The 27,130-nt window shown below is 34.1% G+C and overlaps 1 protein-coding gene across 1 annotated transcript; it reads left to right on the top strand.

The window, feature by feature from the left end:
* The first annotated feature begins 9,228 nt into the window (after positions 1-9,228).
* LOC149830434 (26S proteasome regulatory subunit 7-like) lies at positions 9,229-26,588 on the top strand. The gene is made up of 10 exons (XM_090016515.1): positions 9,229-9,351; positions 10,224-10,305; positions 11,061-11,152; positions 11,287-11,364; positions 11,450-11,511; positions 15,341-15,485; positions 18,257-18,475; positions 18,636-18,817; positions 24,972-25,147; positions 26,142-26,588. Exons 1-10 carry the CDS (start codon positions 9,268-9,270, stop codon positions 26,297-26,299), a joined length of 1,278 nt encoding a protein of 425 aa, XP_089872641.1. The 5' UTR covers positions 9,229-9,267; the 3' UTR covers positions 26,300-26,588.
* The last annotated feature ends 542 nt before the right edge of the window (positions 26,589-27,130 follow it).

Raw genomic sequence — 27,130 nt, forward strand, 5'->3', positions numbered from 1 at the left:
TTACATGGAAGAAAAGAAAATGCAGAGAAACAGGAAAGAAGGAAAGAGAGTTTTTTTTAGAAAGGAAAGAAGGTGGTGGAGGTGTGGGATGCACGTTAAAGGATGAACGATAGGCTTGCTTGGTCAACAGAAAATTCTCTACCTTAAACTTAAAAAAAAAAAAAGGAACTAAAACAAGTATGGGAGAGCGGAGGGCACTGTGGTGTGGTTGATTTTAATGCAATTACTGTCATAGCCATTCCCTTCAGATGTCTATTCAGTAGTGCTATTGATCTTGGCTGGACCTTGATTGGTAGGGATGTAAAGGGTTCAGATTCAAGTCGGATCCTGGGTCCAATATGAATTGGGATTCAAAAGACAAAGTCAAATCCAATTAATAGTCGGACACCGATGCAGTATCAAGTTTTGAATCTGAGAAAAGCATGAATCCGACTAAAATCCGTTTCTTAATACATGTAAACATCAGATGGACCCAGATTCAGTTTTAACTTATTTTCATATATGAATTTAAACCCAAGTCTGAATCCGAATTTGATTATGCTATATCCAATTAGAACGGATTTGGTAATGCCTAGATCCAACGGAGTCACGTCTCTATTGATTGGGGTCTATTGTGAGTTTGTGAAGATTTTCCTATAAATGGGTCTTACAATATTGTTCTATATAGGAAACAACTAAGTTATGGCCCTATATATGGCCATTCTTGATGTGATGCTTGGAAATTTACTTGCTAATTTCCTCAAGTATGAACTTTGAAGTACCAACTTTCTTAAAAATGATGCAGAAAGTGGCAATCTTGGTTTGTTTTGGTAAATTTCGATGGATCTAGTCGGTAGAGCATGAAAATTTATTTGGGTAAGTTAGTATGGCATAGGGTATCTAGGTAATGTGTTTCTATTTTATTCGTTGGTTCTTCTATTTCCACAAATTTGTGAAGCAAAATGACCGAGTCCGTGTGTGTGTGTGGAGGCGGATTTTAGCGGGGGAGGAGGGAGACAATGTGTGGATGTGGGGAGGGTGATTCAAGCAAGACTCACGCACAACTCTCTCTCTCTCTCTCTCTCTCTCTCTATATATATATATATATACATATATATATATATATATTGTTTCGGTTCATAGGTTCAACATTTTGTTGATCTTCATGAGTGGTAATGTTGCTCTCTCTCTCTCTCTCTCTCTCTCTATATATATATATATATATATATATATATATATTCTCTCCGGTTTAAGGGTCGTGCCTAATAGGGCTGAAAAATTAGAACGGCTCATCGTGACAGAGGGCTGATCATGTGTAATCACATTGCATACTTTGAGTGTGCCGCTGCACCTGGTTGCCCCTCTCTATCTGCTGTTGGGCCCCATCTTATGAGCTGTCAGTTAAAGATAGAGTGTGTGAGACGAGCAGCATACTCAAAGTATGCAATGTGATTGCACTTGATCTGACTTCCTCATGTATTTGGCTTGTAAAGAGCTCATTTGATCTAGTGAAGCAGGCTTAGTAAGCCAAAGCATGAATAACAAAATGTTGGGCTTTTCTCGGCTTCTTAGGCTCATTAATTAGTATAAATTATATTTTTACATATATCCATGTTGAGAAGGGGGATGGTTCTACCCCTTTTTCATTAGGTATGGTTAGGACCTTTGGAAAATCATACTTTTAAGTATTTTTTGATCAGTCTATACCGTTATGTGTTTGTGATTGTTTACTCAATAGCAATTATGTATTTGCTTAAGATTTTTATGTTGAGATATGTATTTTAAAGAAGCAAAAAAAATAAATGGTTGTTGATGTTATACTAAAAATTGATGATAAAATATTTATATTTTTTTACATTAAATCAATTTGAAAGCTTGTTTCTTAGTAAACAAGAAATGATAAAATACATCTAATAGTTCAAATCAAGTAAAAAATACTTGAAATTACAACTTTTAGAGGGTCATAACAGGACCTAACAAAAAATTAACCAGGACCATCCCCTTCTCTCTTGTATCATAGGGTTTAAATGGTTGAAGGGTTTTCCTTATAGCCAATAAGTTTAGAACTCAAATACTATTGCTTACACCCTTAAAACAATGTTTAATCTTGTAATTGGAGTTAGTTTGAACTTGGCTCAATACATTTAGGATCCAAATTATATTTTTCTCATATTTGCAAAAATGAATCCTTTTGTAAATGAGCCAGATCAAACTTGGCTCATTTAGCTTGGGTGCTCTATGAGCTCAAGCTTGGCTTGGCTCGCCATAAGAAGGAGCTGAGCCTTAGCTATGTTCATTTGGCATGTTGCCTAGCCTTAGCTCTGTTTATTTGGTAGGTGCAACCTGTGAATATGGCAATTGAGTTTTAACCTGGTATGCTTGAGGCACGCTTTAGACGCACTATCTTTAAAGTGATAATTGTTCTACTTAGGATCAAGTCTTTGATGCAATGGGTATTCATGCAACTCTGCTCCCGATATATAATTAAGTTTTCACATGTCAGCTTGTACCTCGCACTAGGTGAGACTAATCAACTTCTTATAGACTGCCTTAAATAGCCTCTTGACTCGGTTAGGTAGATTTTTGGTTGAACTAATTCTTAGACTTTAGGCTCAACTTGGGCATAGCCTTGACTAAGTCAAGGTTTGAACTAATGGGAAAGAGGGAGGTAGGTAAGGAATTAGAGAGAGTGAGAGAAAGCTCATATAAGCTAGAGAGAGCTTGTTAAAGCCAAATTTAGCCCAGCCCAATGGTTAGCAATAAAGGGTGCCAAACAGCATCCAAAGAGTACATATAAACTCTGCATCCTTTGCAAGGAGGCTGAAGCTGGGTGTAGTTGCTGGTGGGCAAAAGCAGACTGAAAGAGGTGGTTTTCATTGGTTATATATCCACAAAAAATAAATAATAAATAAATCAGAAACTGAACAGATCTAGGTGGATCAGGTCTGAAATTGGCATTCTTAGGCGTAATTGGGTCCTAAAGTGGATAGTAATTGGACCATATACAGATAAACGTCTAGGTGTCCCTCAGATCATGCTGGAAAATGGCCCGATCACATAAGGGCTCCAGTGACCTATGTCACAAAGATTCATCAGCACGATGACAGATGATGCGAGTTCGACTCGCAAGTTCAAAAGTTTTTCAGAAAATAGGGTATGAGGGCCCCATTTTTTTAATCAATAAAAAGTTATTTTTGATATTTTAATAATAAAATTACATGTCTTATTAAAAATATCACAAAATATTAAAATAATGCCATATGTGTCCGTGTCTGTGTCCATGCCCGAGTCTCATAATGCCTCCACTTGTGTCATCAGGGACACACCCCCAATATGGCGTGTCCCTGTGACACGGACAGTAAAATAAATGAAAGTGTTGTAGTAGGTTTTGGTCCAATGTCATCAGAGATACCTCCTAGCTTGCCTATAAATAAATTTCAGAAAAAAAGGAACAAAAAATAAAGAAAAACTTGTTCAAAACATTCACATCTTGGCCAGCTATAAGCATGAATTAGAGCTGGATTTGGCCATCTAAGCCGAACATGAGCTCAATCAAATGGCTAACTGGCCAATAGTAGCAAAACGTGTCATTGGCTATGTCACATGGGTGCGGGTGTGACACGGGTGCGGTGCAATTTCAAAAATTTTGAACACGGGGACTCGGCTATATATATATATATATATATTAATAATAAGATTGTACATTTTAAAGCAAAAATAAAAAAAATAATTCTTAACAACACAAACTTACCAAAATATAACAATAATAAGACTCCACTATATATATATATATATCAATTTTTTAGGGTTTTGCCCTAAAAATGAACAAAAATAAACTTAGTCAAAGTTGACCTAGTCCAAAACATGAACAGACTCGGCCCCGGTGCATTGACCAAGTATGACTCTTCGTTGACCGTGTTCACCCCGTGTCCAAAGATGCACTCGTGTCCGCACCCATGTTGGGACGTGTCGACCTTCAAGTTGAGTCCTTGTGACTTAGGTCCTTGGCAAATCCTTGAAGATCAACCACCGAGCTGGTATCCCATGTGGTAAGCGGGGTCCTGACGTCCCGGTTCGAATCCCTCAGCCACATAGAGATATCTAGTAGGGGTCTGCCTAATCTCAGCTGGCCTTTCAAAAATAAATCCTCGAATATCGGCTTCCATAAAATAATTTGCACTTTTTATTGGCAGCATTTTTTCGCTAGCTACATACAATGCCGACATATGATTAGCTAGTGTCACGGGCACTCCTTCATGCCTCCTAAAATGCTGTCATGTGATTAGCTAGTGTCATGTAACCGGTCACTTGGGTGCTCCTTCGTGCCCCAATACAATGCTGTCATGTGATTAGCTAATGTCATATCGCCGATCACTTAGGCGCTCGCTGGATCCCAACTCCTCGTTTGAATGAGTTTCTATATAATGTCTGCCGATGACAAATACAGAAGTTATTTACAGGAAAAATGTTCGTTACACGTGTGTTGCAAACTCTTTAATGGAAACCTATAATTTATTTATTTATTTGAATTTTTTATTTGCGCACTTGGACGCTTTGGACATGTTTGGTTTAGTAGAAACTGGCACTTGGATCATGTTTCTCCAATGTACATGCCAGATTTTCAAAGGGGTGAAAAATCAACAGCTTACAAAGTATTGAATTTCAACTCTTAAAAATCATATTTTATGTTCAAAAAAATAGGATTCAGGGTTCAATTCCTACTATTTTGTCCATGGTCTTTCATGAGATCAGATTTGGACAAACAACCTCCATCTATGAGTTTCGAAACTGGGAGTTTTGGAATCCATGTGGGTAGCCAACATTTCCCCTTATTTATAAAGATAAGAAGGGTAAATATTTGGTACTATGAAAGTATGAAAAGATTGAATAAAAATCACCTTCTTTTCATATTTATTAGATTTTTTTGTTTTTAAGATCAGACCCTATGGATGTGATCTAACAGGTCAGATTAGAAATGGTATTTGAATCATGTGATCCGATTTTTTTTAAACTTCAAAAATCAACAGCCCACAATGTACTAAAATTTTGTAACTCAAATTTTTTTTTTTTTTAAAAAGATCCAATCTTCGTTCTCTGAGAAATAGACTATGTTAAACATATCTATGTGGTTGGATTGAGTTGATACAACTTGCACCTATGATTTTTAGCTCACTAGTTCTGCACCTTCATTACTATCAAATATAAGCCCAATGAGGGTAAATATTTGCTGCTGTTTCTTTGATTTTATAATTACAAAAAAATTACTTAGAAGTCATTATTATAAATAAACACAAACTCTGTTTACATGTTTAAATAGTAAATCTTGCTTTTTTTTGTTTTTTAGAGAGAGTGAGAGGTGTAGGTGCCAACATCTAATAGCTGCAGATCAAAGTAAATAAAGACCTCTAGTAGAAGTCAAAACTACCTCTAAGGGAGTTTTTAATGGTGGTTAAAACTGATTGTCACCGAAAACCCCTTTTAGCAACAGTTCTAACCACTGCTGAATGTCGTTTTTTGAATTTTGCACGTCTAAACCAAGTTTGCACCAGTAAATAAATATATAGTCACTAGAATATAAGAACTAACATGTAAACCGGGCATTTTCAACACTTTTTTGCAAATTCAACCATGTATATGTGTTCTGCATGGTGAATTTGCTAGGAATCAACTGTTGGATTTTCTTTGTTCAATGAAAATTTGCTATTTTTTTATGCTTGAATATTTGTGAAGATTATGAGCTGTTCATTTTAAATTCTTAAAAAAACTTGTTTATGCATCAAATCGAATGATTCAAGAGCTGGTCTTTATAAAACGAAGCATATAGATCACATCTGTAGTCGCATTTAAAAGAAAAAGAACAAAAAAACAGCAGTTAAAATATATACAATCTCAAATATATATATAATCCATGAAAAAAGAACAGGGTATGTATTTGTAAATAAATCCAAAATTTGTTATGATCATAGTCTCCCCAACTAGAAGCATCATAATTTTGAATGCCACATTTACCTCTTATTAGTTATTAAGCTACTTCTCTTGATTTTTTATATGCAAGCTGGGAAATTTCCCAGGGTTGAATGAAATAGCTGGACAGTTTAGTTGCATTATCATAACCATTTTGGTTTTGAATCCCATCAAGGTTGTTCCAGCTTAGTTATCAAAGACGCTAGGAATTTTCCAAGGACACGGTATAATATATACTTTTCATCTTCTTCTATCTTTTTTTTTAAACCGCATTCTCAAACAGGGTTCACTGGTTCATACCTGATCTGAACTGAAACCAGATTCAGGTCCAGTTCGAACTAACCTAGGTTCATACTTTATCTAAACCTAAACCAGGTTTAGGTTTGGTCTGAATTGGCCTGGGTTTAGATCTGACCTGAACCGAACTAGATTTAAGTATAGTCTAAACCTTGCTAGCAAACAAAAAAAAACATGATATTAATATTTTTTCCTTTGAAACATAGCATATTTAAAAACTGCTAAGATATACATATATATTATATATATTTTCCTTTTAACAAAGACAATACCTTATGAGTTGGATCCTATAACTCTTGTGCGGTTTCACATTTAAAACCTGCTCTCGGTTCATCCTTGAATCCAACGTATTTGTGTATTGCACATGCACATATGCCTACTAAAAAGGACATATATTATAGTTTTTTTTAAGGTTCATACATGTGTGTACATGATGATTAACATGTACCAACATGCATCTACATGAAAATGCAACCATTAAAATGTAAGATACATGAGAACTAACCATGAACATGTATTAAAAATGGATAACCATCATTAGAAATTCAATTACATGAGATCTAACTATAAACATGTATTACAAATGGAAAGCCACAATTAAAATCCAAGATGCATAAATAATTAACCATGAATATGTATTAAAAAGAAAAAACCATCATTAAAATTCAAGATACATGAGAATTGACCATAAACATGCATTAAAAATGAGAAAACATCATAAAAAGCAATATGCATGAGAACTAACCATGAACATGTATTAAAAATAAAAAATCATCATTAAAATTTAAAATACATGAGAACTAACCATGGGCATGTATTTAAAATAAAAAACCACAATTAAAATTCTAAATACACGATAACTAACCACGAACATGTATCAAAAATGGAAAACCACCATTAAAAATCTAGATATATGATAACTAACTATGAACATGTATTAAAAATAGAAAACACCATTAAAAATATAAATACATGAGAACTAACCATGAACATGTATTAAAAATAAAAACTATCATAAAAAACAAGATACATGAGAACTAACCACGAACATGTATAAAAAATGAAAAACCACCATTAAAAATCAAGATACATAAGCACTAACAATGAAAATGTATTAAAAATAAAAAATCACCATTTAAAATCTAAATACATGAGAACTAAACATGAACATGTATTAAAAATAGAAAATCACCATTAAAATTCTAATTAGTTTACAAAATAATTATAGATGACCTCTAAAAGTATGTACATGGGTTTTTTTCATGCATATTCATAGTCATACCTACATGTATTACAAAATAAATACATGTATGATGGATGACCATCAAAGCATGAACAAACTAGTTAGTGGTAAATTTACTTACATATTTGAAGATCAAACCCCACAATATCACAAGAACAAGCAAAACCATCTCCTTAAAATCGTATTGTGTGAAGTCCCTTTTGGTACTTCAAACCCAAGTTTCAAAACAACTCCAAAGTAAAATTTGTTAAGGGAAAAATAGATTAAAGAGAGAAAGATTTTAAAAAATGAGGTTATTACAACCCCTCTTCACCTTTTTGACATCCTTATATAGAGTTAGCCTAGGGTTAATTGGTGATGTATGTCTAGGATTGAATAAAGAAGATAGATGATTGAAATGAGGTCAAACCCTCCCATCAAAAATGCATTTTTTCAAGTAAAAACAACTTTTATAAATTTTATCGAAATGGTAATCATGATATAGGTATTTGAAAATGCTTTATCCACTTTGGAATTAGCCTTGAGATCCTACTTTAGAATATGCATGTGAGAAGAATGTGCACGAGGAGGATCCTCTCATGCGATTTTCAAAGCGCCTCTCTTTCCCATGTGCACATGGCATAGGGAAGGTCTATACATGGGAAAGTCGACCCCCCTATTTGGATTGGGTTGGGTTCAATCCCAACCCAACTGAAAATCCAAGCTCTAACCCCATTTGTATTATATTTTATTATTTTGTTTCTTTATATGTGTGTGTGTTGACTTTTCAAGACTTGGGTCATCCTTCCTCGTTGGATTCCCATTTTGAATTAAGACTCAATTGGGTTCAAATCCAAACCAATGATGTTAAAACAATTGATCTATGATTTTTCTCTCTCTATATATATTGGCTATATTGTTTAACTAATTTAGTCATCCTAACCAATTTAATTTAACCAGACAAATAATAATTTGTTTTATTTGATAAATAAATAAATTATTTGTATTTTACCTATCAATTAACCAACAATTGCCAACCTTACTAAAACAAGTCAAAAAATGAAAATAAATCTTTAATCACTCATATAGGTAAATCAAACCAGAAATCAGAATTTCTCATTTATCAATAATTTTTCATTAAATTTTTTGAAATTATGTGGCTCTTACAAATTTTGGAAATAACGTGTTGGACTCGAATTGAATATCTTAATATATTTGACTTTTTTGGGGCCTTGATTATAGAAATCTAAGAATCTAAACTAGGGTGGGCACAAACACATAAGTAGTATATATATATATATATATATAGAGAGAGAGAGAGAGAGAGAGAGAGAGAGAGAGAGAGAGAGAGAGAGAGTTTTTGATCTATTTTTTCTGGATCCAGTATTACCACATGTATTTCGGATTTAGATTCAACATTACCTCATCTGATTTTATTCAATTTCGGATCCAAATTCGGATCTACTATTTGTATTTGGAAATCAGATTTCGGTCCAGCAAGATCCGTTCAGAATCCGACCCGTTTGCACTCGCCGTCAGTTGCCCCTGGTCGAAGAAACTAGAATGCGAGGGATCGAACTTGAGCACTCAAGGTTATGTCGCAAGGATCACACTTTTACTTTCGTATCGTGTCTTTTTACGTAATGTGTCATGTGTCATAACTTATGCCAAGCTCGACTCGAGCTTGAGCCGAGCTCCAATCACCCAAGCTCGGCTCCGCTCAAAAATCTGGATATAAATAAAAAAGAGTGAAGAGAAGCAGACAGAAGGAAAGAGTAAAGAGGAAAGAGGAAGAAGAAGAAGCGATGGCGCCCGAACCAGAGGAGGAACTCAACGAGAAGAATCCTCGCCCTCTCGATGAAGGCGATATCGCCCTCCTCAAGACTTACGTAAGTTTCCTGATTTCGCTCATCATATATATTTTTTTAGTTTTAATCTTCGCATCGATGATTATGTTATCGGTAAAAAAATCGTCAAACGCAACGAGGAAAGTTGAGATTTTGCATCTTTTAGGAAAGAAATCGCAACATTACCTTATTTTGTGGAGTTTTTTAGGTTAAGATGTTCCGATCTTTCTTTCGGTTGGATTTTATTGTTAGGGTTTTGATGATGCATTTGTTATCGGTAGAATTGTGAGTTTTTTCTTGCACGAACTGTTTACTTATCCGTTTCAGTGAAATCGAGCTGGGAATCAGGATCTTTTTCAGGATCGTTTATAGATTTTGCGATTTCGTGATTTCTTTTTGGTCTGTTCGCGTTGAATCTTGCTTTTTTTTATTGCACGTTTTATTCGAAAGAAGTCGGGAACCGTCATTATTTTTTTTTTGTCGAACTAGCGTTGGTATCGGGTTCAGGGGTTTAGCTGAGGCTTCCGACTAAAAGAAAAGGGGAAAATTTCTTTTTTTTTTTCTAATCTGTTGGTGTTTTTTTGGCCTTACTTTGATTTTTTTTGGTTTATCTCTGTCGTGAATTTATTTGCTTGTGGCACGTCATGGTTTGGGTTCAGATTTGTTTGGTACCAATGTCTATTGCTTAATATCTCTTTGGTTAAGTTCTCTCTTTTTCGGATAGTGTTAGCTCATTCTTAGCAAATTTCATTTGCACATCTTGATTGTGCTTCAGCTCTCCCGTTTTTGTTCTTTTATTTAAATGACATTGGTTGTGTCGCTTTCTCCTTTGCTTTGTTTGTGTTATTAGGAGCATCATCGACTTTCTTTCGAAAAAAAAATGTTGACTTGCCTTATGCGTTGTTTGGGTGCAGGGTCTTGGACCTTACTCCAACAACATAAAGAAAGTGGAGAAGGAGATCAAAGAGATGGCAAAGAAGGTTAATGATCTGTGTGGTAAGAGTTGCTTTTTGTCATCAATAAATGATTTTTTATATAGCTTTTGTTCTCTCTAACTCAGTTAGTCGTGTTCTGCATATTCATCCTCATAATTTGCTGGAATCTAGTCATAACCATGTCCACCAACAGAAGGTCGGGGTTGTAGGTTGCCAAGCACTTAGCCTCTCATTCTGTTTCCAAGAATCTAGATTCTAGACCTAACTATGGATGGTCACATAGGTCATGGCTTGTGGATTATGTGCTACGTCCTTTATTTTTTCCTCTGAATTCATCTATGGACAGGCACCAAGTGCCATGAGTTTTTCACTTGTGGACTCCATGTTCGGAATATCTGTACAAATTATTGACCTATGAACGGCTTTATTTTAGAAATTAGAAGTTATTGTGCTTTTGTTGTTTGATTCCTTGTTGGAGTGGATACTTTTATATCCAAACAATTGTTCTGAAAGAAAATAAAGGTATTAACATGCATGATCGAAGGCATAAACCCATTGTTTTGGTATATTTCTACTGATTCTGCTTAACTAAAGAGGTTTTGAATGCATTTACCTTATGATTGTCACTCCTATTCTTATGCTATTTTTAAGAAGCATGCTGTTGTTCATGTGACACACACATACATACTCTCTCTCTCTTTGCGTGTTTGGATATGTCCCTTTGTTGTTTATAACTTTCTGTTCTGGTTGAAAGTTAAAAAGTGCTTGTTTATTCTTGTTTTCATTTTAGATGTGTTCTTCCCCTCTTTCGAACAGGAATCAAAGAGTCGGATACAGGCTTGGCTGCACCCAGCCAGTGGGATCTTGTTTCTGACAAGCAGATGATGCAAGAAGAGCAACCTCTACAGGTGACTATAGTATATGATGTCTTAATTTTTCTTTGCTTAGTTGCTCTTTAGGTCAACTACATGTTAGTTCAAGGTTGATATTGCACTTTCTGATTTACAAACGTTACTAAATCTTAGTCTGATTCTGCAAATAGGTTGCAAGGTGTTCCAAGATAATCAACCAGAACTCTGAGGATGCCAAGTATGTTATAAATGTCAAGCAGATTGCCAAGGTCTATTCACACCTAACCCTTTTGTACAAATAATTTTGAAAGATAGGGATCTTTAATTGGGTTCTGAAGCACTTTTTGGATGCAGTTTGTTGTTGGATTAGGCGACAAGGTCTCACCAACCGATGTTGAAGAAGGCATGCGTGTTGGGTGGGTGTACAAACTCTTTCCTTTCATTTTAGTTTTCATTCCTTTTGAATTCAGCATATATCCATAGATCCTCTCATTAATATCATTACACTTACTGTCTTTCCTTTTATTTCCTATAGATGTCCCTAATAACCTTTATTTCACTGTTGATTTCCAAAAAAATACAAAATGATGTTCTTGAGATTAACTTTAGGAACATTTTTAGACCAATTCCTAAAGGAAGATTAAATTCCTATGATGCTTGTAGAAGTGCTAACTAGTAGTTATTAAAATGCTACTCTAGGTGAAATTACAAAAAACTGTAGAAAATCTTGAAAAAAAAATTAGTTGATTGAGTTTTTGAATAGTTGATATTTGTATAGTTCTCATTAAGTTCGAAAAGACAAGGAAAATAACATTTTGCTTTAAGAATATTGATCAGTAAAGTTAATAACTAATATGCTGATTCCTTAAATTTCTTCCACAAGGGGTGACATCTGTGGATGAGATATCAAGATGCTGAAAATTCTAGCACAAAAATTGTTGGACAAACAATGATTGTGTTTATTCTTAAAACATAAAAGGTCTAAATATGTCATTTTGAAAGTTATTTTTGTATAATGTTAATAAAATTAAAGGAAATGAAAGATTATTTGATAAAATTTCAATTCTTTTGTTTGTAGGATAATTGAGAGAATGGAATTCGATAAAACTTTTTGGTCTTATATTGTAAGGGAGTGATATTTTTTAATTTGACCGTTATGTTAGATGGGCCAAAGACAACATGAGTTGGCTGAGATATTTGAGGTAGTAAAAGAAGTTGGACCTTCTAATGTACTTCAATTTGTTATTTGATAGTGCAACAAACTTCAAAGCAACTGGCAAAGTGATCCATGTTAAGTGCAGTGGTGCCATGTACAACACATTACTTCGATTTTATACTTGAGATTGGAGAAATAGATGGAATGTCCTATATTGTTGAAACATGCAAAAAAAAAAAATTACAAAGTTCACATATAATCATACATGGGCACTAAACCTGATGAGAGAGTTACAAATGACATAAAGTTGATAGCAGGTTAACAAGGTTTGCAACATATGTTTTTGTCAATGCAAAGCTTGTCTTATATCAAAGTGCCTTAGAATATGTTTTTATTGGATGAATGCCATCCATAGTCACAAATATCGGTATCAGCTATATCTCGGCGAGGTATAATATTGGTGTTTTATATTCCCAATAAATCTCGGGGAAATCTCTCGGGATTTAAAAAACAAAACGACAGCTCTGCTGTCACAGGGAAGCCACCAACGGCTCCCTTCCTCTTTTTTTCTTTCCCTTTTACTTTCCTTCTTTTCTTCCTTCTCTTCTCTTCCTTCTTTCTTCCCCTGTCGCACAGCAGCCACTGACAACCCACTTCCTCTTTCGTTCGTTCCTTCTTTTCTTCCTTCCCTTCCTCTTTCTTTCTCTTCCTTTCCTTCCTCTTTCTCTTCCTTCTTTCTTTCCCTGTCGCAGCCGCAGGATTTGATTATGGGGTGTCAAGGTCAAAAGACCCCCTTACGTTAAAAGCCTTAAAGTTAAAGCCATAAAGCAAAAAGTTATACAATTTGTACCAAAAGTAACTTGTTAAAAAACCAATAACGATATATGTATCCCTTTTTTTCAAAAATCCCGAAACACTCCTACACTAACGGTTTTGAAAAAGCAACTGCTGCTTGGGCGTGGCAATGATAATATCGCGATATATATAAATTGCCGATATTTTGAAAATATCCCGATATTTTACCTTTAATATAAATTTTCCATTTTCTAGCTTTAATATCGTGATATTTTCAAAATATCGACGATATTTGTGACTATGATGCCATGTATGATCTGTTATAAAATTAAAATACCATTTAACCTGATACTTAACATGATATTCCATTTATACGTAGGGCTCATTTGTTTGATTCCCATGGAAGGGTAGAGTCTTTCATGAAAAGGGGCACAGATTCTTAACAAGTCCTGCCATCTCAGTTTCCCATGAAAGTTCTTTCATATGGGGGAAGGTATGAAGGGATTTTACACATGAAAAAAAGAAGGTAGTGGAAAAACTAGGGTCCATTTGTGTTAGTATGGCATTTTCCCAACTTGATGCTTGGGTGTCTGTTTCACCCATGGTGGAAAAGGGAGGGAAAGTGATGCTAGCTTAGCAATTTCCCATGAAAACTGCATGAAACAAGCGAGCTCTTAATTATTTATAGTTTTATGCATGGTTTGACTTATTTAGTATCCTATATATGTTAATTATGAATTTGCTATTGTTGATCTAGGGATGTCAATGGTTTGGGTTTGGATTGGATATCCGACCGAGTCGAACCAGATTAGTTGGGTTTGGTTAAAGAAACTGAATCCAATTTTGAAAACGGGTTGGATTTGGTAGAACATGATAGAATCCAAATTGATTCGGTTTTTACTACGATCCGATTGGATTTTCATGTCTTAGAAAGAAGAGGTACCCATGAGACTCGAATGTATGACCTCTACTATGTTGACGTCTTTGAACACTGTCATACAACCAAATGGCCACTCCCACACTTGTGTAATATTTTGGAAAGATGTTTTACATAAACTCCAGTGGCGGATCTGACCCAATCTACATATTTAAGCGGATTTTGGTTCGGATTCAGTTATCTAATTCACAGTTGGACTCGGATTCAGTTTTAGTTATTTCTCATTCGAGTCTGAATCTGAATCAGTCTAGGGATGTAAATGGTTCAGATTCAGATCGGATGTAGCCAATATCATATCTGACTAATCTGATGTTGGCTAAATGGATTATAATTCAGTTTTGGATTTGAATGCTGGAAAGCTCATAGCAGATCCACTTTTTTTACATGTAAACAGATTTGGATATCCAGCAAATTCAGATATTTGTCGTATTCAATAACAAAAAGTCAAAACCATATATGCATCCGATGTAATCATATATGGTTTTGACTTACCAAATGCAACTAAACAGAATCAAATTCTTTCGGATAGCAGATAAAATCCAATTCATTGACATCCCTAAATCCGGTTCTGATTTAGGACATCCGATTAATCGTATTTGGTAATGCCCACATCTGAGCTGAACTCAACCCGTTTAATTCTATATGTTTATCTCATGTATTATTTGTCAATTGTTATGTCTCGTTATCTTGTTTATTGAAGTATTCATGTTCTGCATCTAGTTTTGCTTGATGTTATTAGTTTTATTGATTATATGTGATTCTTATTATCTGACTTCTTTTTTCTATTTATTATTTTGTTTTTTTCTTGTATGGAAGACTATTTGGCATTGATGGATTTTTTTGCCTGGTGGTTATAACTGGTGCAAGAGAAAATAACAACATTTTTAAAGGGAAAACTGAAAGTATTCTAGTGATTAATAGCAGGATTCAATACCAAATTTTCCTATTTTAAAGGATAAGTAGGTGGGCACGATATTAGTTGGATCAGACACAACAGGATAAGACCATCGTCTTGATATATACACACACACAATCAGCTCTATTTGATTCTTGTTTTTTTATTTTTATTACTGTCTGGTCTTATTTTTCTGTTTTCTTCTGTTTGGAGGTGACTGCTTGTCACTCTTTTATTTCTGTCTTTCAATGAGAGTTCACCTTTCCTTCAAAAGTTGTTTTTCACTATTCTTATTTTATTTTATTTTTTTTATGATATGATATGGTATGATAAATATGTAACTTAGACCTTTCCGACACACCTTATGGAACACTTTTTACAAAATTGAAAAGGATTTATGATGATACCCTACATATATTTTTATGCACTAATATTGTTGTTATGATCATTTTTACATTGCAGGGTTGATCGAAATAAATATCAAATTCAGATTCCTTTGCCACCAAAAATTGATCCAAGTGTTACAATGATGACTGTAGAGGAGAAACCAGACGTTACCTACAACGATGTTGGTGGTTGTAAGGAACAGATTGAAAAGATGAGAGAGGTGAGTACTAGAGTTGCCAGATTCAGTCTGTTGCTATGGGGTGTTGGTTCCTGTACATCATGTAATGACACTTGTACATAATATAGTGGCAATAACTTAGATTGGGTGATCTTGATTCTTGACAAGGACGATGAAGGGCTCATTTTGAGTTCAGTTCATGTCTGACCCAGCTTTGATTTCCCTGTGTTTGTCTGCAAAATAGATTTTCCTGTTAGAAAATGGCTCAGATTTGGAAGATCCTAATATGTTAAAGAATCTGGGATGATAAAAAATAGGTTTGATCTGTAATGTGCGTTTGCAGGTTGGACTAAAATCCTTGCATGATCACTGCATTAAATTAAAAATTCCAATGGCTATTTGTTAGGCTCCCAAATAGGTTTTCCTGCCAGGAAATGGCCCATAATCGGAACACTCTTATGTGGTAAACAATGTGGCTTGGATCAGAAATATGTTTAATCTGTAATGCACATTAACAGGCTGGGCTATGATGTTGTGCACAGTTATGGTGGAAAGATGATGAGATCACTGCATTTAATCTATAATTTTGGAATGACTATTTATCTATTAATAGGAAATTCATAGTTTAAAAACCCGAGGTTGACCCAGTGACTAATTCAAGTGAGTCGAGTAGCCCCTTCTACTGAGTCAACCCACCTGGTTGATCCAGTTCACACATATCTACCTTCATATTTTCAGATATTTAGGTCTAATTACACATGATTAACATCATATAGAAGACTTCTGATACAGAAATGGAGTTTTATTTGTGCATGAGCCTGAAATTGAGAGAACATGAAGATTCTGATAAAATCACCATAAATTTGGTTTATAGCATATTTCAACATATCATGATTTTAGCATATTCCAAGCATAGTCACAAGCAGTGTTATAAAAAATGTGCCTTGAGGCGCAAAAGGCGCGCCTCGCCTTGAGGCGCAGCCCTCTGTGCCTCAAGGCGGAATTTTTTATTTTTTATTTTACAACAAGATTTCTGAGACATAATCAACAAAGTTTTTGTAGGTTAATCTCATATATTTTCCAGTTATTTCAGTTATGTAATAAGTTTCTTAGTATATTACTATATTTTAACTTCTGTTGGTTAATCTCGTATATTTTTCAGTTATTTCAGTCATGTAATTAGTTTCTTAATATATTTTAACTTTTGTTGGTTAATCTCATATATTTTTCAGTTATGTAATCAGTTTTTTAGTTACTTTTATATGTTAATCTCATATTTTTTAGAATAATCTCATATATTTTAACTTTTGTAGGATAATCTCATATATTTTTCAGTTATGTAATCAGTTTCTTGGTATATTTTAACTTTTGTTGGTTAATCTCATATATTTTCCAGTTATGTAATCAGTTTTTAGTTACTTTTATATGTTAATCTCACATTTTTTAGAATAATCTCATATATTTTAACTTTTGTAGGTTAATCTTATATATTTTCCAGTTATTTCAGTTATGTAATCAGTTTCTTAGTATATTTTAACTTTTTTTGGTTAATCTCATATATTTTCCTGTTATGTAATCAGTTTTTTAATTTCTTTTATATGTTAATCTCATATTTTTTAGAATAATCTCATATATTTTAACTTTTGTTGGTTAATCTCATATATTTTCCAGTTATGTAATCATTTTCTTAGTATATTTTATCTTTTGTTGGTTAATCTCATACATTTTCCAGTTATGTAATCATTTTTTAGTTACTTTTATATGTTAATCTCATATTTTTTAGAATAATCTCCTATATTTTAACTTTTGTAGGTTAATCTGATATATTTTCCAGTTATTTCAGTTATGTAATCAGTTTCTTAGTATATTTTAACTTTTTTTGGTTAATCTCATATATTTTTCAGTTATATAATCAGTTTTTAGTTACTTTTATATGTTAATATCATATTTTTTAGTACTTATTAGAGATTTTCTATTTCTTATTGGTTGTTATTTCATCAATAAATCATTTTTTTATTTATTTGTATTTTTAGATTTTTTTTATAATTTTTTTAAAGTTTTCAAAAGAAAATTTCGAGGCTTACGCTTTACGCCTCAAGGCTTACGCTTTACGCCTCAAGGCTTACGCCTCACCTCGGTTTTTGGTGGAGCGCCTCACTACGCCTCAACGCTTTTCACAACAATGGTCACAAGTATTTGCTGTAACTTGAAGCGCGCCACGATTTTAACATGATAAATTAAAAAAATGAGATTCCTGATAAATTCACATTAAATCTACTTTATAACCTGTGTTTTCAATAGCTCATGATTTTAGAATAGTTAGTGTGATATACCCGATGTTTTATTTTCTTTGAATTTGAATCAATTTTATTTTTATATTCTCATATTTGTTCCAATATTTTTCAGATAGATTACCCCAAAGGCGATACACAAATTCGTGGGGTTTTCCTTGTCAAGAAAATCCCAAGAACATGATTTATGAGTATGATTCTAGGTTTCCAGGTTACCTAAGCAGAGCATCTCTTCATGCTCATGGAGATCGTTATGCTACACATTACAGGTTTCATTAATTGGAACATAAGCGTTTTCAGCTCAGAGCCTCAAAACATTTGTCGTACTACATTGGTGTAGTGGGAAATATTAAACCATTTATTACTTTTTTTGACTTTATCAAATTGGTGGGCACATTAAGTTTAATGCTGTGCAGGAGTTACGTGTGGTTATTTTCCTTTTATTATGTTAGTGTTGATAACACTGGCTTAATTGGCTTCTCCTTTAAGCTCCTAAGCTGCAGCCCTTGCTTTGTTGAACAGGTTGTTGAGTTGCCCATGCTTCATCCAGAGAAATTTGTGAAGCTTGGAATTGATCCTCCTAAAGGAGTGCTGTGTTATGGCCCTCCTGGAACTGGGAAAACACTTTTGGCTAGAGCTGTGGCCAATAGAACCGATGCATGCTTTATTCGTGTTATTGGAAGTGAGCTTGTCCAGAAATATGTTGGAGAGGGGGCTCGGATGGTTCGAGAACTTTTTCAGGTTGTTAACTCGTGGTAGTTTTAGATTGTTCCTTTGATTTATCTTGTCAAATTAGTGTTGCAGAGGCATGTGTCAAAATTATCATGTAATCTAAAACTTGAATTTGGTTATTGAGCTCATGATGGGTTAAAAGTTGAGGTTATTGTTTGATTTGCACTAGATGGCCCGTTCAAAGAAAGCGTGCATTGTGTTCTTTGATGAAGTGGATGCCATAGGTGGTGCTCGTTTTGATGATGGTTTAGGTGGCGATAATGAAGTGCAACGCACAATGCTTGAAATTGTGAATCAACTTGATGGGTTTGATGCCCGTGGAAACATCAAGGTTTTAATGGCAACCAACAGGTTCACCCCTATCTCATATATGTTGTTTTGCTGATTGGTCATTTATGTGTTTTGGCATTCAGTAGTCTGAATTAATCAAACCCGGATCTGTTGACAAGTGCTTTGGTTCACCCCTATCACATATTTTCTTATGCTAATTGATCATTTATATGTTTCTGCATTAATAGAATCCAAATATCTTGATAAGTATTTTGGTTGATGTTTCTTATTTGAGAAGTAGAATTTTGTGCATCTTTTTGTTATGGAGCTAATGATTTTTTGTTGTATTAAGTAATACTGCTGTTCACATGTCATGCTTATAGTTCTGCTGATTGATGATGCCTGTTATGATGTATATATTCAGTACCATGGGTGATTAGTATTTTTGACTGCTGCAATGCTGATTATAGATATAAGAAAGCATTTGGTACCCTCATGGGTATGGAACCCCTTAGTTGGAACTCACAGTGAGAGGTTGTTTTGACCAAATCTAACCCCATGGATGTGTTCAGCATGGTCTAAATAGTAGGAATAGACTCTTGGTTCATATTTTTTTTCAACGTAAAAATAAGATTTGATGGTTGAAAATTTGGTTCATTTGTAGGCCATTGAGTTTTCAACCGCTGCAAAATCTTACATATGGCATTATCCACTGATTTATACTAATCCAAACATGTAGTTCACATGTGGAGGGTTAGATATGCAAAAAACTAAAAATATTATATTTTTTACTAGGGGGTTCTTTACCCACGAGGGTAGGGAAACATATATATATATATATATATATATATATATATGTGTGTGTGTGTGTGTGTGTGTGTGTGTGTGTGTGTGTGTGTGTGTGTGTGTTTATCTATATGTTTACACATTCAAATATGTATATATAGATATATATGTATAGAATATATACATTTTAACATATATATATATATATATATATATATATATATAGCTGTTTGAAAACTATGCCTTGTATTGTTTCGAGAAGGTTTTAGGGCCTGATTATAGATCATTGTGGGGAGGTTCTGATCCTTAAGTAGCGCCCAATATGTTTAATTTGTCTCTTTAAAAAGCAATAATGAAATATATATTAGACTGACCTTTATTTGCATTTTTAACATCCATTTGATATATGTACTAATTTTGAATTGAAGCAACTGCAATGCGGGTTCTAACTGTGGTCATGCGGGCTACAGGTGCAAATGTTTGTTCATAATGTATGCTATATTCTTGGGCATATCCTTTGGCAACTAGCCTAACTTTGTATCTCTCAAGCGTTCCATCACTTATGGTTTTTATCTTATATATCCACCTACAACCTATGAGTTTATTTACTTGTGGAAGATCTTGAATATGCCAAGTTTGAGCTTTTTATAATGCATTTAGTTCTATACCACTCAAAGTATTCTTTGGCTTGAACATAAGATGAAGGTTCTACATATGAGTCAATTAAAGCTCCACATGCTTGGTATTTAGATGAAAAATAATCATATAAAACAAATTTTGATGGAGGCTTTGAGACTTTAGATGATTTCTTAGTTTGCAGTTCTTCTTCACTTGAGTTAGAGAAAATTTTGAGTGTGCATGGAGGTGTGGGACATCCCCGTGTAGAGTATTGTAAGCAAGTTTGATCATTATAAGGAATTTCATCAAGAGATTCCCCATCTCTTGATTGAATGACATTTTAAAAGTCATAATCACAATCACAATCACAATTATCAATATCTTGGTTAGAACAAAAATCAAATAACAATGAGTACTCATTTACTTCCTTAGTTTGAACTTTATAAAAAAAAACCTTTTTCCAAAAAAGTTACATTTCTAAAAATATATAATTTTCCAGTCTTAGGATCATAAGAACGATATCCTTTTTGGTTGTCGGCATAACCAATAAATGACAAAAAAATTGTAATCTAGCATAGTCAACAGAGAGTTTAAGAAGTTTTTCAATAGGTGAAATATTTTGCAAAGAGGATAGTGGCATTCTGTTTATAAGAAAAATAGTTCTTTGATACATAACTAGCAATAAGTAAGGTTCTTGAAGTTTCAATGATGTGCCTATGTTTTCTTTCTGCTAAACCATGTTTTGTGGTGTATGTGGACAAGATCTTTAATGTATAATGTCTTGTAGTTTAAGATAATCTTTAAAATCATTTGATAAAAATTCTTCTCCTGAATCAGTACGAAATATAGAAAATTTGTTTTCAAACCTATTTTTAACCATCTTATGAAAATTTTGAAAGTGAAAAAGGATTTCAGATTTATGCTTAAGGAAGTATATCCAAGTGTGTCTAGTAAAGTCATCCACAAATATGACATAGTATGCATACCCACCTTTAGATAGTATAGGTGTTGAACCCAAAACATCATAATGAACTAACTCAAGTGGTCTAGAAGAAACAAAAGTTCTATCATTGAATGATAATCTCTTTATTTTTTCAAGAACACATTTTTCAGAAGAGAATTCATTAAGGTTACACAATTTTTTCAATTTTGGAAAATATTGGATTTTTGATACATTTGAATGTCCTAATATTTTATGCCATGCATTCAAATCTAACTTTTGGACATTACAACAAAAAACATTTTTGGGTATCTTTAAAAAATCCATATAATATAGCCCTCAATCTCTATGGCCTTACCTAATCAACTTCCTTGACTGACGATCCTACACCAAATATTCATTTGGCTATAATCAAATATTTGAGAAATAGATAAAAGATTTAGGTTTAATTTATGAATGTTGTCAAATCTTTGGAATAAAAACACCTTTTGATTTTCAAGATTTTTTTTTAAAATTCTCTATTCCTTCAATTTGAAGAGATGTGCCATTGGCCATAAAAACATTTGACACACTTGAGTTATGATATTAAGATGATATATCATGATTTGGGGTCATGTGAAACGATGAACCGGAATCAAGGAGCCAAGAAAATTTACCGGGGTTAGAAAAAGATGAAATGACATCTCGAGTTGAAAATGATGCTTCCTTGAGAAGAGGTTGAAGAACTTTTAATAGTTGAGCTAAAGACATGCTTCCAATAGATGATTCTTGGGATGTGTGAATGTCCCTTGAATGTTGTGAAGAATCAACCAAAGCAACATTCTTTTCAAATGTTCTTTTAGTTTAGAACATTGGGGCTTAGTATATCCCGATTCATGACAATAATAACAAATGATTTTCTTTCTCTCATGGTCATTTCTTGATCTTCTAAGTTAGATGGTTTATATGTATGAACATAATTTCCTAGTCTAGAGATGGCTAAGACCGAGTCATGTTCATTTCTAGCCACATACTTTTTCAACCTATTCTCTTCCATGCTCAACTCTTCTATAGTGTCTTTAATAGAGGAAACTTTTCCTCTATGAAGAAGAATAGATTGTGGCTTTAAATTCTGGTCTTAAACCGTTAATAAATTGATAAAAATGCATTGCATATATTTGTTTTTGGTGAAGTTCAATATATTTGGGACAATGCCATTTTGGCTCTAAAAGAATCAATTCTTCCCAAGGTTTAGACAAGTCATTATAGTATTCTCTAATACTTTTTCCACCTTGGGTCATAGTTGAAACTCTATCATGCATGTTACATGTATGTTCAACATCTTTAAGAGAATATATTCTCTTAAGATACTCTCATGCTTTGTTTGCATGTTCAAACTTTGCAAGGCTAGCACATTTTTTAAGATCGACACTACTCATAAGCCAAAACATGATCTTGACATGTTACGTTCTCATTTCTTTTCACTTCTTCTCATAGTTGGTAATGGTATTGGTTTTCTCACTTTCAGTTAATGTAATCTCTTTCTCACCTTCTAACTTGGCGAGAACTAGCTTAGGTTCCGGTTTAGAGTCTTTAGACCCATCTACTAGTCTTCACAACTTTTTTTTTTTCAAATAAAGTGCTTCATGATAGAAGCCCATGTTACATAGTTGAAATCATTGAGTTTCACGGGTTTAATGGTTACATTTTCATTGTCATCCATTTTACAAGAGAGAGAGAGAGAGAGAGAGAGAGAGAGAGAGAGAGAGAGAGGGATAAAGAGAAGAAGGAAGAAAAAGAAGAGAGAACAAAATAAAGGCACGAGCACTCCACCAATATCAAGGAATCACTTAAATCTCGTAATGAAGCACGATCACGATCCACAAGCACTTGCACAATCACGATCTCACGAAACACTCTTCCAATGTCTCAATCAATAACACTTAAATGAGAATGAAAAAGAGCCAAGCTCTGATATCATATAAAATATTCAAAGGATCTTCTATCACGAACCAAAAGTCCACCAATCTTCAACTTGAGTGGATGATAACAAAAGTGTTCTCTAAGAAACACACTCACAAATCCCACAAAGGGAATCACAAAAGTGTTCTAAGAAACACACTAATAAACCCCACAAAGGGGATACACACAATAAGGCATACAATGTAAACAATATAATATTTTATTCAAAAGAATAAGTGTGCAAAAACATAACTTTACAAAGCGGAAAACACCCATATTTATATGCAATAGGGAGAAGAGAGTGAGGTAGAAAGGGAAGAGATAAAGAACATAACAAAGGGTAGAAAGGCCTTCCAATGGCTAGAATTCAAGCCGTTGGGAGCAAGTTAAGCTGATTTGACTTGGTCCCAACTGCTAGAATTCTAGCCGTTGGGGTCAAAGTCAAATCAGTTTGACTTGTTTCCCATTTATATGATAAACAATATATATATATATATATATATATATAATTTAACAGAGACATGTGGACCAGGTATACTAGGTTCAACTGGCCCTTTTAACTGAATAGAGTGCCACATAATTGATTGAGGGAGTTCCCCAAAACGTCTACTCAATTGGGTAGGATTTCCAGAACCAGCAGTAGTTTTACACGTCAGACTCACACGTGGTGTCTCAAGAGGAATGGATACTTGTTCCATCCGAGTATGATGGGTTCCAGAAGTTTCCTTGGGGCAAACATCAGATGTGGAAGGAAAGTCGGTGACAATGCCCATTCCTGGTAGCACAACCGACCTCTCAATGGGCACCAAAGCAACTGGAGCGGATGAAAAGCTAAGGGGTGGCTTCAGTTCAGCTTCCTGGGAAACTGATGGTGGTGATGTTGATTAGAGTGGAGAACTAATGCACATGGATCACCAGCCTCCACTTGCGTAGATTCAGATTAAAAAACCTGAAATCTATTGCTTGCAGTAACTGATGGAGGCTCTTTCTTCCTCCAAGCTTCTTTAACTACTGGTTCATAGGATTGCAAATCCGCTTTAGAAGACTCGGTCTGTTTAGAAGAGCGGTTTTGGCGAAGGCAGACTCCTTCTTGGTTGTACGGAGAACCACGTGCTATAATATGTCAGAAAAGATTCATATACTACTGGTTGAACAACCCTTCTATCGTGCTCAATCTGAATTTGAACAGAATATAGCCTAGGAGCTTTAGTAGGCAAATCAACCTGTATCCTTGCATATGCTTTGGAGTTTTTTCCTTGTTAAGGTTATTTTATTTTTAAAAATATAGAATACGAGTACGAGAACATGGTTATGGGGCTATGCTTGGCAGCTTCTTGAGGGGAAGGCCCGAACTTTACGTGGAAGATGAAGCAAACAGAAAGCTATGAGAACTTTAAAACAAAGTATTTGATTATGCATATTGTGAAATAATGCTTGATGATGCTTTCAGAGTTTTTGCTGCTAAGTTCTACTCCTAGGACTTTGAGGAGTCCTGGGCCTGGTCATGAATGTTTCTTGGGTTGTAAGGTCAGGATCAGAAAACCATGTTGACTTGTCTGGAGCAGATGGAGTAGCTGATGGACTTTCTATTGGCCAACTTCACAGGTCAATAATCATTGTAGATGAGTTGGTCTAGTTGGGTATCCAGACATTTGATCACTAGGTACATATGCAATTGATTAGCTATTTTTGGTTTAAACACAAGGTTTGGAACTTGATTCATTGCTTTTTGTTAGTCATGCATCAAGCCAATTAGCATCATGAAAAACGTTTCAGCAGCTGGAACTTAAATAATTAGTTTAATAGCTCTGGTATGATAATTGGATTTGCAAATCTTTTCTTAAAGCATGAGAATTTGATAATTAGGTTCACACATCAAATTGCTGAAAAGACTAGCTTTGTCTTACTCTAGCCTCACTAATAACATCTGTGATTTCTTTTGTATTTCAGGCCTGACACATTGGATCCTGCACTGCTTCGTCCTGGACGACTTGATCGCAAAGTTGAATTTGGATTGCCTGATCTAGAAAGTAGGACTCAAATTTTCAAGATCCACACCAGAACCATGAATTGTGAGAGGGATATCCGGTTTGAGCTCCTTGCTCGGTTGTGTCCCAACTCGACTGGTATTGAGTAGACTCTATTTTTGTTTTCTTTTGATTGAGTTTCATACCTCTGGTTTGTTTAAGTATCTTGCCTGTTGGCTTCTTTGAATTTCATTTCTATCTATAAAGGAGTGTGGTGGTGGTGGTGGTAACATGGTTGTGTCATTGGCATTTTCTTGGGAACCATGGTAATTGGGAAATCACAGTTAATTGGATAACCTTGGTTAGTCAGTTTGGTGAATTCTAATTAATTGGAAATATGCTAAATAAATCAGGATTAGTTGCAACTAGTGAAATAAGCTAAGGTTTTTATATTGACAGTTTAATTGTATTTTTTGTAATGTTAATTTTCTTTTAAATCTTAATTTAAGAACCACATGAGCAAATGGGAGGTATTCTCTAAATTAATAACTCAAATTGTGACATAAAAAGAAGGAATCTTTCCCTTAACTAAAAGTTTACAACATTTTAATAAATAAGATATTATAAGAATAGAATCCATGCGACTAGGAAAAATGAAACCTAAAACATTAAACCATTGATTTATCTCTTCACAGCCAACCACCTGGTAATTTACCAATTCCAATGGCATCAGCCATCTTCTCTATTTTCTTTAAGAAAAATCCATGATAATTTGGTGATATTCATGTCTCTGCGTGTGCATCTTCATGATTAATCATGAGTAAACATGCTATTTGGCCATTGGACAATGAAACAACTATCATGCAAAATCATCACTTCATTGCCTAGTGACTGACTTGCCCTTCGTTCTACTATGTATGGTAGTGCAGTATTAGTGGGGCGTCTTTTAGTAACAATGAGGCATTTTGCTACAGAACACCTATTTCTGTAATTTCTGAACATATCCTAAATATCCTTCTTATTTTCTCACACAAATCTTACTTTTCAGACCTTTGAATGCCCATATTTTCTGCATTTTGAGTTCAATAAATACTTTTAATTGTTTTCATTTTTTTCCTGCATCTTGACTGTCAACACATTTTATGTTATTCAGGAGCTGACATAAGAAGCGTCTGCACTGAGGCGGGCATGTTTGCCATCAGAGCACGAAGAAAGACAGTTACTGAGAAAGATTTTCTCGATGCAGTAAATAAAGTCATCAAAGGTTACCAGAAGTTCAGTGCAACACCGAAGTACATGGTGTACAATTAAAACCTACCTTGCTTCACCAGGCACAAGCATCAGAGCACAAACACAACCAGATTTTTTGATGACCTTGAGCAGGATTGTTGTTTTCTGAAAAGGTGTGCTATGCATTATGTGAGCCATTTCTAGTTGCATGTCATGCTCTTTGTTATAAAGTAAATGGTCAAAAAACTTTTACCGTGTTCTTGTTATTAGTGATGTTTTATTTATTTGAATTCTTCTATATCATTAATTTTTTGTTGTTTAAAGAACAATTTGCTCTTTTATAAGTGAGGGGTCTCATGTTTGAATCCCACGAGGCATTATCCTCTAGCTTCCCCGTCAGAAAAAACAAGAATAACTTGCTCTTGCAGATTAGTCTAAGGATCCATCTAATAACATATTATAATAATATTATTTTTGTTGTTATCATTAATATATAAATCAGGAATTTAGTTTAGTGCTACTGCTAACCAACCCTTTTTTATTGTCAATGTTACCTTTTTGTTTTTTCATCTTTTTGCCTCTCGAGGCATTGGGTTGCCCATTAAGTGATAATCTAATAATATGGTAGTTGTACTAATCAATAAATTACAATGGTAACTTATTATTTTATTACCATGGTAATACATCGTTACAATATTTATTTAAGGTTTCATTTCTCGACCAATTTGGTTGGAGAGAGGGAGCATAATAGAATAGGACAAAACATTATCTTTCTTTCAGTACAATTAGATTAATTAATATTCCAAAACATGGCAAATTTATTTCTATTTAATAAATATAATGCAGTTATCATTTTATTACCTTGGTAATACAGTAAAGCTACTAATAGACTTTGTTTTATTTATTTGTAAA

The sequence above is a fragment of the Nuphar pumila genome, chromosome 8 (genome assembly GCF_984573655.1).
Source record: "Nuphar pumila chromosome 8, dmNupPumi1.hap1.1, whole genome shotgun sequence".
Taxonomy (NCBI): domain Eukaryota; kingdom Viridiplantae; phylum Streptophyta; class Magnoliopsida; order Nymphaeales; family Nymphaeaceae; genus Nuphar; species Nuphar pumila.

Bases quoted from the DNA above. Each gene is read 5' to 3' on its own strand.
- LOC149830434 (XM_090016515.1), top strand. From the start codon at position 9,268: ATGGCGCCCGAACCAGAGGAGGAACTCAACGAGAAGAATCCTCGCCCT. The intron at 11,153-11,286 runs GTGACTATAGTA...TTCTGCAAATAG, and splicing joins AAGAAGAGCAACCTCTACAG to GTTGCAAGGTGTTCCAAGAT. The intron at 11,512-15,340 runs GTGGGTGTACAA...TTTACATTGCAG, and splicing joins GAAGAAGGCATGCGTGTTGG to GGTTGATCGAAATAAATATC.